Below are 11,310 nucleotides of genomic sequence, written 5' to 3'. Positions count from 1 at the left end.
AGGAACAAATTTAGACCAAAAAATTAAGCAAAAAAAAAAAAAAAAAAAAGAATAAACTTGGAATGAATCAGAGTCAGATTGATCTTTATTGTCATTATACTCAGGTATAATGATATTTCTAATGGCCTCTCGTACAGGACAATAAGTAGTAACAGACAAATGGAAGCAGTAGAGAACAAATAAAGCAAAATGACACTTATGAGTTTAAAAGTTGAATGAAAATAAAAGGCAGCGGGTTGAAATAAATAACATTTGCACATTTTCAGAGGAATTTAAAAAAAATTACTAATCATTTCTCTTTCTTATCAAAATGAATGAGAAATGAAAAAAATGTGTGTACCTCGTGACAACCTCGTCCAGCAGAGGGCGACAGTGTGCGCGCTCACACTAGTTTGTTCCTCCTGAGTTGCCGTAGCAGACCGGCAGCCAGGAACTCTCCCGCGTCGGTTCGTCCGAGTGGACTCGCAACGTTCTGCCGCGGTAGATTTCCCGCTGTTTATGTATCGGTCGCGTCCCGCGGGTCTCTCGGGCCTGTGCCGAGTCACCGACCATCTGTATCTCAGCAGCGGCAGAGCGGCCCGCGACTCCGCTCAGGTGAGCCGCTGTAAGATAACCTGCGTAGTCAGCGCCACTGAGACCGGGACCAGCTGCCCCCCGGCCCCCGGGGTGGAGTACGTCCACATCGCGATCTCCGACTCCCCGGAGTCCCCGCTCGGCGACCACTTTGACCGTGTGGCGGATAAAATCCAGCGCACCGCGGAGGGCGGAGGCTGCACGCTGGTGCACTGCAGGGCCGGCGTGAGCCGCTCCGCTGCGCTGTGCATCGCCTACCTGATGAAGCACCGCGGGGCGACTCTGCTGGAGGCCCACGGCTGGGTGAAGACCTGCCGACCCACGGCGAGGCCCAACAACGGCTTCTGGAAGCAGCTCGTCCGGTACGAGATGCAGCTCCGCGGGCGCAACTCTGTCCGAATGGTCTCGTCGTACATCGGCGAGATACCAGACATTTATGAAGAGGAGGCCAGAAACATGACGCCTCTGTGAGGAACTCTCTGTGTGTGTGTGTGTGGGGGGGGGGGGGGGGGGGGGGGGGGGATTGTTCCCCTGTGACCGGTGAAGGACAAGTGGGTATATGCTTAATTTAAGCAAAGCATATACAAACGGTGACTGTGACAACTCTTGCTCCTTTTAGTTCACCCAAAATGGGCCAATAATAATTGCACATTGTCACTTTATGTCTGATGCAGAAGCAGATATTGCATCGATACAGGCCCACAGAGTATGAAGACATGATTATACATTTGAGTCAACTCATCCATAGTCCAGCCACACGTGAAAACTGGACAATTATTTTTCCCATCTTGCAAGTAGGCTATGGTCCAGTAGTTTATTTCATGAACTGTCACATGGAATTGATTTTTATTGCTTTAGGGTATCACAGGTCACAAGAGGTCAGGCGATTTTTTTTTCTCCCAAGAAGGCAAACGAAGGCATGACCCGCCCTGCTCTACCTCTTGATTGGTGGACTCTGATATTCTTAGACTAACTCTTAACTAATCGCCACTTGTCATCTTACCAAACTCACTTCAAAGGCAACGTGTACTAGCCAATCAGAGACCGAGTAAGGCGGGTCATTCTTCCGCTGGCCTGCAGCAGCGCACTACATCGGAGGCGATTTAGAAGTGGATATATGATATGCCGGTTGAAAAATAAGTGGGTCTACCCTCCACTACATGACTGTCTGTGATGAAATGTACCGTGTCTCCTATGTGCAGGGGCAGTTACCACAAACTTATATTTATTATGGAAGTAAACATGGGATGATCCCTACTGAACTTCTATGGGCAGAGGTGGAATTCAAATATGTACGAGTCCTGTACTATACTTTATACTGCCCAATAAACTTCAAAGAAAAATATTGTACTTTTCTGACAACTAATTACATGTTAGATTTAAGAATTATGTTCTATAAAAAAAAAAAAACATGATAAACTTATGAAGACAAGTGATTCTAGTCTTAGTTGCTTTTTGACACGGTAAGATTACATCTTGTTAGAACACCTTGTTGGCAGTTACACCAGAGATTTCCCTTCTAAACTTTTTTCATTTAAATCACTGAGGCCCAAAGGGAGCAATTTTTTTTAAAAAATGTAGTAAGTACATATTGGTTCAACTGTGGGAGAAATGTATGTGCAAATTATTTCTTCTACCACATCGATCATCTCAAACAGTTAGATTCAGCTTGTCCCCCTTTGTGTGACAACTTGTACTTTTGTACCATAAGTATATGATGAGGAATATTTTGAATGCAGGACTTTTTATTTGTGTCGGATTCTTTTTAAATTGTCTTGGTACTTTTATGTAACGTATCAGAACAAGTCTTTAGCGCTGATTACAGTCGGGCCTTGAATTACTGCCGCATCTGTGACAGTGAAGGCAGTATAGGGATCCAACTCATCTGAGAGTAAAAAAGCATTTATTTTAGAGTCAAAAGTCACCCCCAACATTTGGGGGAGAGCAGGATGTTTTGTGGACAGCCACAATGTGAAGTAAATATTTTATACGTAGTTATTTAGCTGTAATGTCATTAAACATCTGAAAGGTTTGGGCCAAACTACGTAGGAATGACTCCTATTCCACCTACAACTTTGCAGATTTGCCAAGAAACAACAGGGTTAGAACTTATTTACTTTCTACAGAACAGGCTTTCCATAGATTATGACCACGCTCCAGTAGAAAATACAGAATTCTTTTATGAAACAGGCACAATACAAGTCACACACTGATTCACATTAAATCATCCATAAATTGGCACAAATCAGCTTGAAACAACACGCACATCTACTCAAGACGAAAGCTTAAATATAATGTAAGTGGTCAACCTATATCCCCAGAGACAAGTGCACAATGGTCAAAACAGTGCTGCTGTTGGCCAGTTTCCTCAAATAAAACACATTTTTGATTTAAAGTCTTCGGCAGTTAAAACTTTAGTCAAGTTACTTAACGCTGTATTTAAATGGACTGGCTCAACATTTGTGGAAATATGTTTGTTCATTATCCTGTGGAGAGTGAGATAAGAAGATTGTGACCACACGTCTGTATGCTAAAGATGAAGCTACAGCCAGCAGAGGGCTAGCTTAGCTTAGCATTAACCCCCCTGCCCCTGAAATGGTCTTACACGTAGCCCTGCGTAAAACACAGCTACACAACACTTAACGCTTTGGTTAAGAGGGCAGATTTTGTTACTTTCGGAAACTGTAGTCATTCTTTATGCTCAGCAAAGCTAATCGGCAGCTAGTTAGTGCTGCATCTACCAGGAACCTGTGAGAGGTCAGATCTCTTCATCTGACTCAGCAAAAAAACAAATGAGGATTTATTAAAAAATTTTTTTTTTAAATGATAGAATATAATTTAACGCAGAGACTTCATCTGTTTATCTGTCGGCATGTTATTAGTATCAGCCTTCAAGAAGCACTGTGCAAGCATCATATTTGTTTAAATAAAGGTTGCTATTACATTCATCTGGCGCACTACTATAGGGTTGTGAGCAGAAATCCCATTCATAAACTTTTGTACATCTAAACTCAATCTCAATACATTTTATCTACTAGACATTTAAAACATCCACACAGAAATCGTACACAAACAATATTTTTTACAAAGATTCGAATGGCTTATTTAAGTACACAGTGCAATGACTGCATGTACTGTACAAACAAGGCTGGAATCCAAACAGCAAATTTTCTTTTATCTGCTACTGAAATATCCTGAGTCGGGTCAAACTACACAATTGCCTAAAAAGTGGAATAGCGCCGCAAGTGCAAAAACAGCATGCTTTTCTTTTTTTTCCTTTTTCTTTTTACCTTCACTGCATTTCCCTTCTCTTGTCCCTCAATAAGGCAACAATGTAATCTGCATAGTCATGCAATAAGCATCTGAAAGGTACAAAATAGAGCAATGTCCATTTAAAGCAACGTGAAATCAAGTACAGCAAGAAAATATCTAACGCCAATATCCACCCGCCCTCTTCTCACGAAACCCACAGTGCATTCAGCGGCTCCAGGCAAATATCTTCATAAGAATGACTTGAGTTCACATCTGAAAGAAAATGCAGGGAATTAACTCACAAAATATTTAATGATAGTAGATTAGATTTTTAAAAAAAAAGATAGCAACATTTTTTTTTTGAGGGACTTACCTGTTGTTCCAGCTTCTGGTATTCTGTGGTTGTAGGTCGACGTGCGGATCTAGCTCTCTTTCCCTCCAAAACAAAGGCAATGATCTGGTGGAAAAACAAACAAATGTGGATTAATCTTTTTATGTTTGCTCCAGTATGCATCACACACTTCTAACATCACACACTTCTAAAGAAATACGTTAAAATACTACATACTACAACATAAAAACGTTGCACATTTTGGCAAATGAGCTAATTCATTTTCTTACTAAAAAATTAGATGATTTATACCCCTCTAATATTTGTACAGTACATATGAAGCTACCACCAGCAGCTAGTTAGCTTCACTTGGCCTAAATCTGACCACATTGGCCAAATATTTAGTTGCACGAGTTAAAATGATCCCATTACATGTGCTGGAGACCTGACTGAAAATAAAACAAAAGTCATAGTAAGAGTTAGCAACATCTTTTTCTTTCATTAAGTTCAATTTACTTTTTTCAGCTGTTGCAGTAAGAATGCAGCACACATACGATATTTGCAACTTTGCTTCTAAGAGGTCTGAGTGAGGACAAAAGATTGAGAGGTTGACTACCTTGCGCTTGTTGTGGTAAGCGATGTAAAGCACTGCCACCAGTGCAGCTGTGGAGACAAGGTAGGCAAAGAAATGACTGCTCTCTGCCTCGTTCTCCATTCCAGGTGAGTTAGACTGGCTATTCTCTCCTGAGTCAACATTTCTGCCTTCCTCTCCGTTTGGACTTTTCTTCTTGGTCTCTTCTTCAGTTTTTTTCCCAGGGGTGCCTTCTTCTGTTTTTTTCTGAGTGTCTCCTTCTACTGGTTTGTTCTGAGTCTCACCTTCTTCTGTTTTTTTCTGAGTATCTCCTTCTACTGGTTTGTTCTGAGTCTCACCTTCTTCTGTTTTTTTCTGAGTGTCTCCTTCTACTGGTTTGTTCTGAGTCTCACCTTCTTCTGTTTTTTTCTGAGTGTCTCCTTCTACTGGTTTGTTCTGAGTCTCACCTTCTTCTGTTTTTTTCTGAGTGTCTCCTTCTACTAGTTTGTTCTGAGTCTCACCTTCTTCTGTTTTTTTCCCAGGGGTGCCTTCTTCTGTTTTTTTCTGAGTGTCTCCTTCTACTGGTTTGTTCTGAGTCTCACCTTCTGTTTTTGTCTGAGTGGTTCCATCTTCTGTTTTCTTCTCAGTGGCTCCTATTTTCTTCTCAGTGGTTCCTTCATCTGTTTTCTTCTCAGTGGCTCCTTCTGTTTTCTTCTCAGTGGTTCCTTCATCTGTTTTCTTCTCAGTGGTTCCTTCTTCGGGCTTTTTCTTGTCATTGATTGTCTTTGGTTTGTTTGCAATGCCATTTGTCTGATGTTGATCTCCCACTCCATTACTACCAGCCCCAGTCTTCTCAACCGAACTAATACTATTTGGTGGATTGTCATTGGTTTTTGACTGATCTGGTTGGTTTGGGTCCTGTGGGTCAACTTTAGACAGAGCCGCTGTAAATAAGAATTAGAAAAATAAGATGAACCAGCAGAACACAGGGCAAAAATAAAAACAACAGACTACTAAGTAATCAAGTAGCTTAATTTTGTTAATCCTACATTGGTGAACAAAACACATCTGCTTACTTGTCTTCATTACTTTTTTCCACTACTGCAGTCCCCTTTGAATACTTTCCCCACCTTGTTAGTAATGTCCTCTGGTTTCTTGTTTATCATTATTTGACTAGCTGAGATTATTTGATTAGCGGATTGGATTATATGCAGTTAAAAGCGTAACAGGAAGGCCATAAATTCAAGGCTGAGGAGGCAACCTCTGTACGCTGCAAAACAGCTTGGAAACATGACAGCTGCAGCCATCTCCATGGGAAAGAGGAGTCACTGAATGGATTGATTAGTATGAAAATGATGTGAACCATGTGTTATGGCCTTTGCAGTCATCGGATCTCAAACCAACTGAACATGAGAGATTTTGGACGAACGTGTAAGACAGTGCCCCCAACCACCATCATTCGTCTGTCCAATAGAGTCCCAGCACCAAGATGCACCAACGGCTGTTCTGGCGGGACGTGTTGGTAGAACACCTTATTAAGAAAATTGTTGTCGTATGTTGCTTTTCACTGTAAGTTTTCATCCATCTAAGAGCGCATGTGTCAAATTATATTAGAAGTAATTAATTGTGAATGCATTGCCAATATTTTGGGGATTTGTTCAATTTAAAGGGGAATTACAAGTTATTAGAGAGGCATTTGTAACGTCATTCAAATTACTTTTTTCTTCAATTTTGTGTATGTAATGTTCTGTCAAACGATATTTACATGCACAATGAGGGCTGAGCGGGACAGCAGACACCTTGAACATTATGAGAGTTGTAAATGTAATATGGCAGGGCTACCCTATTGAATTGCATATTCCTGTGAATATGAGAGTGTTTCCAGGGTCTTCCCGTGTATACATAAGATTCATACACCGCGGATCAAGGCTGGGTTACTAACCGGACAAAGCAGGGAACTGTTCTGTGAACATTTGTGAGGCAAAGCACAAAGTCAACTAAGGTGGGGTCCAGGCATCGTTCGTTGGATTTATGATCATCCATGACAGATCTATTACTTGCATACGTGTATACCTCAATGTCGGCGCATTGCTCCCAACTACAACTATCTTCGCTCGAACTGTCACTAATGATTTGACACACCAATATAAAAGTGAGGCCTGGTAGGTATTCAGAATAAGAGTACTGGTATTTATCGTTTTGCTGCCACGTGTAGTCCGTTGTGTGATTAATGGGAACTCTTGAGGTCCGAAAAATAAATCCAGTGATGCCAATATTTGGTTTTGTTTTATTTGGTTAACCCGGCTGATTATCTCAATCCGATGACTGCAAAGGGTCACACATGTTGTTGTGTTTGTAGTTGTAGTGCAACAGAGAATAAAAATCATATCAAATGCACCTGTTCCTCCTAACTCGTCCTTACAGTATTTAACCGTCCTGATATAAAAGCCAGGCGCATTTCCGCTGCGCGAGAGAAATCCCCAGTGCTTCCGTTCGGTGAACTCGATGTCAAACGACCTGACGAAATGTCCATTGAACTCGCACGCTGACCACGACGACAACGCGCCCTCTGGCATTCCCTTCGCCCGCCCTCGGTCAGAGGAAGTTGCTCTGCGATTGAACTGTCGGAACATTAGCTGCGTTAGCCGACAGGGTCGTCACGGGGTTCCTCTGACAGCGAGTGGGACACGAACAAATCAAACCGCGACACAGAACTCCACTCACCTGTGACCAAGCAGCAACACAGGCACACTGTGAGCAGATGCGTCGTCATTCTGTCCGGTGGAAATCGCGAACAGTCAAATTCGTTTCGGTTCGTTTCTCCCTTGTGAGCTCACGACACAATCCTCTCTGACAAACGCAAGTCGACAGGTCGGACGCCTTGACGCGTCTTGTTCCTGCTTCCGTGTTCAAACCAGCCCCGCTCTTCTTCTGCTGGCGACAACACGGACGCAGGATTTATTTATTTTTTGCTGCCCCCTGCAGGCGGGGTGCCGCCACCACATGGCCACGTTTTACAAGGCAGCTGCGTGAGGCTGTTCACATCAAACTTTAACCCCTCAGGTCGCCACATTGCCACTCCTGCTGCTCAATACAACACATAGTATCATTATTATATTGTATAGATATATATACTGTATTAATTCTCGCACTTTTGAGCAGTATTTATCATGGTTGAATGCACTTATAGTAAGTTTCTTTGGACAATAGTGTCTGCTAAATGAATGTAATGTAATGTGACATAGGGGCTGCAACCTTTGTTTCACATATCTCGAAGCTGATTTAATTCAAACTTGATGTGAAACGATCAAGTTAAGAGTTGCACGTTTACGGTCTAGTTCGACTGCCAACATGAATTTACTGTCACAACGAATTGTCGAAAATCCCATTCCCAGCCACCTTCCCATACAATGTCATTGTTGGCATTGGCGTTTCCAACCCTGAAACACTGGTTCCACCAGTTTGGCAACAAGAAATCGGATAAGCAGCCACAACCCCATCAGATTCCCTCATGTCAACCCTCACATCTTGCAAATAAGTGGAAATGTGTCATAAAAAATCATGTTTACTAAAATTGTAGAAGTGTAAAACAGAGAAGATGTTAACCCCCTCTTGCCCTTTTCAGGAATTGTTATTACACTTTGCTTCTACATATACGAATATATACAGTATATATATATATATATAGATATATGTATATATCTATATATATATATTAAAACAATGCGTTTTTGTACGTTTGACCCCCTTGACTTATTTTTGTCAGTGAGTCTTGGTATGGACAGGCATTCAGCGGGAGGACAGGGCTTGGCTCTAATCAGCACATTATTTGAATGGCACATGTTGAAACAAAGGGAGACTAAATATTTATATTCAGACATACTGTACATGCTACTGTATGTGGGGCTGACATCCGCCTATTGTACTTACACCCCGTTGTACTCAACTGACCTAAACTTATAAAGGTAAAATGGGCAATGGTTGAAAAATAGTTTGGTTTTTTTCAAACGATTTTTTTTATTATTCTTTTTTTCTTCTAATGAACCACCACAAGAGGAGTGGGGCATAGTGACTTTTGTGTTGTTGCTGCCACCCATAGGTTAGGGGCTGACATGATTGGGAAATTAACTCCAGATGAGGCAGTGTTCGACCCTATCAGCAGATGGCAGTATTGATACACAGTGCAATTTAAAAAAAAAAAAACAACCTGAGAGATTATTTTATCTGTATGTAGTTGTGTGGGTTTCCAAAAGCTATTGTTCATGTGTTGTCCAAAAACAAACTCAAAGGGTATGAAATAGTTAAGTTAAAAAATCAACATGAAGTCAGCTGAGCAGCATGATTACTATTACAATATTGAACGTGTGCAGCAGTTTTAGAGGCGAGATAATGATCCAAATGTTAATTGTAGGTGTTTTACATCTCAGCTGGGTGCGGGGGACCTGTGGGTCCTTGTAATGAATATGTCTTAATTGTGGCAAGCTCTTTGACATTTGAAAAGTCCAATGATCCCTCTCATTCTTGACACACATTTGCATTTCCATCTTTAAGGTCAAATAGGTATGAATAATACATTAAGGAGGTTCTTAAGCTCACAGCCAGACATACCTATCTCCACAAAGGCACCAGCTGAGTCTTGCTAAGCTCAGTGAATGTTACAGAAACAATCAATTAGTATCACTTTGGGAAACCACATGTGAAGTCAACACAGCATCCTGTTATTATCAGGAATATAAGGTCATGAAGTCATAATATCAGTCTTCACAGAAGAGCACAATATCAGAAATCCACTGGTGTCAAAATGTGTAACTGAGTGGATTCATCCCCAATGAGGCTGATGAGTGTGTGATTCTGAGGTTCAGGTTCTCATTCTGTTTTCATTTTTTTGTGTCTTCTGAAATGACAGTATTACACATGGGAGCTATAACATGGTTAACCTGGAATAAATTCAAGATCAAAGGAAGGCCTGAAAAAGAACCTTGGCAAGAGATTGGAGGAATTTAATGAGCAAAAATTAACATGTATTAAATCTGACCTCGTGCTTACATGGCAGATGTTGAGCGGATGCGAACCAGATCTGTTATTATTAAAAAATAAACAGCAGCATTACATTGTGAGTGGAGCATGGAGAGTTATAGATAATAATTATTTAGCTTAAACCTGAACCAAATGCCTGTTTTGCTGTGTAATAAAATCATATTTACTGTCCTGCGTCATACTAAAATTCACCTAAATGTTGTAGTAATCATGTAAAAAGATTTCAGCAGTTTCCCTCCAATTCAGAACCAAATGGAAACAATAAAGCAGGCCCAAAAATGGAGATATGTTTACTAGAAGAATACCTGCAATAACTAGCACATTTTCAGTCATCCATTTGGGTACTGAGTTTCATAATAAGAGTACTGTCTTATATGAAAAGCATCCAGGGGCTTCTTTATATGTACGGCCTTGAGGAGACAGATTTGCCGGCTGTTTTGACAACTCATTGCCTGCAATTTCACTGACGGATTGGTGAAGTGGCTCAGAGCAGGCAGCCGTGGCATCAGAGACGGTGTGATTTTGCTTGGAATGATGTAAGATAGAACAGCAAACAAGCAAAGACTTATTATGGCTAATGATTGCTTAAAACAGAGCAAGGGAGACTTGACAGTTTGCTCCCTCTCTCAGTGGGGGAGTGGAAAACTCCTCCTCAATCCGCCTGTCTGAAAGTGAGGCGAGAATCATTTTATGACTCGTGACATTTGATTGTGTTACACACAATTAACAGTGTATGGATGATAGATAATGGCCCAGTAACTGAGCATTAATAAATGGCTTTTGACTCCAATAGATCTCCAACAATGTCGAGATCACTTTTGTAGCATCTGTATGCCTAAAATCAATCACCACAGACCGCTCTATCGGTCCATTGTGCCTAGTGGAGCGATCTAGTATCGAGAACATCATCTTTAATTGCAAGATGTATATATGGGCACATCAGGGCCAGTACCCCAGATCAACAGCACCCCCCTCCCCTTCTGACATAATTGGTCCATCCCTGGCACTGCTCCTCATCTCCAAGGCCACCAAAAACTGTAACCTACCTTGTGTATTTTTCGCTAATTGAAATGCCTAATGAGGTCCCAGGGGCTCCATCCCATTACCTCTGAGTTAATTAAAGCCTAAGCAGCGTGCCAAACGGTGAATAAAGATGCAGTAAAAGTGCAAAAGGAACAGGGAACCCGGGCAGGGTTCGCAGCGCTGGGATGGGGCCGACCTGCTATTTTTCCATTGTTGCGGGACGCTATATGCCAAAAGGAGCAGGGTTTTTTTTATTTTGGGCCTGGATTTTTTTTCTCTTTACCCTGGTGCATGCACTAATTTTCCAGTGTGGTTAGCCTAATTCTGCTTTATTAAACATTAAACTCGTTGCCACCGTCAGCAAGGTTTGAAGATGTTCCCTGTTAAACATTACATGAGCCTAGAAATTGACAGGTGTTTAATGACATTATACTGCTCATTAACTCTACATTATCAACACCAAAAAAAGCCGTGATCACCCTATTATGCACCGTGGTCACTATTATGAGAACATTTACCCAGA

The 11,310-nt window shown here is 41.5% G+C and overlaps 2 protein-coding genes across 2 annotated transcripts; one reads left to right on the top strand and one right to left on the bottom strand.

Annotated features, from left to right (window-relative positions):
- Positions 1-410: 410 nt before the first annotated feature.
- Positions 411-1,918, top strand: LOC118313846 (dual specificity protein phosphatase 18). Its single transcript, XM_035639793.2, has one exon. It carries the CDS (start codon positions 499-501, stop codon positions 1,042-1,044), a length of 546 nt encoding a protein of 181 aa, XP_035495686.1. The 5' UTR covers positions 411-498; the 3' UTR covers positions 1,045-1,918.
- An 815-nt stretch (positions 1,919-2,733) lies between these two features.
- tgoln2 (trans-golgi network protein 2) lies at positions 2,734-7,648 on the bottom strand. The gene is made up of 4 exons (XM_035639792.2): positions 7,452-7,648; positions 4,773-5,671; positions 4,199-4,282; positions 2,734-4,098 (listed from the first exon to the last, which is right to left on the bottom strand). The coding sequence occupies exons 1-4, from the start codon at positions 7,498-7,500 to the stop codon at positions 4,093-4,095; spliced, it is 1,038 nt and encodes a 345-aa protein (XP_035495685.1). The 5' UTR covers positions 7,501-7,648; the 3' UTR covers positions 2,734-4,092.
- Between the last annotated feature and the right edge of the window lie 3,662 nt (positions 7,649-11,310).

Source organism: Scophthalmus maximus, chromosome 19 (genome assembly GCF_022379125.1).
Source record: "Scophthalmus maximus strain ysfricsl-2021 chromosome 19, ASM2237912v1, whole genome shotgun sequence".
Classification (NCBI taxonomy): Eukaryota; Metazoa; Chordata; class Actinopteri; order Pleuronectiformes; family Scophthalmidae; genus Scophthalmus; species Scophthalmus maximus.
The sequence above is the reverse complement of the archived record's forward strand: the minus strand, read 5'-3'. Positions and strand labels throughout refer to the sequence as shown.

Coding starts and splice junctions, on each gene's coding strand:
- LOC118313846 (XM_035639793.2), top strand. CDS start 499: ATGTATCGGTCGCGTCCCGCGGGTCTCTCGGGCCTGTGCCGAGTCACC.
- tgoln2 (XM_035639792.2), bottom strand. CDS start 7,500: ATGACGACGCATCTGCTCACAGTGTGCCTGTGTTGCTGCTTGGTCACA. Junction 5,672..7,451: donor GTGTTGCTGCTTGGTCACAG/GTGAGTGGAGTT, acceptor TCTTATTTACAG/CGGCTCTGTCTAAAGTTGAC. Junction 4,283..4,772: donor CTTACCACAACAAGCGCAAG/GTAGTCAACCTC, acceptor TTTTTCCACCAG/ATCATTGCCTTTGTTTTGGA.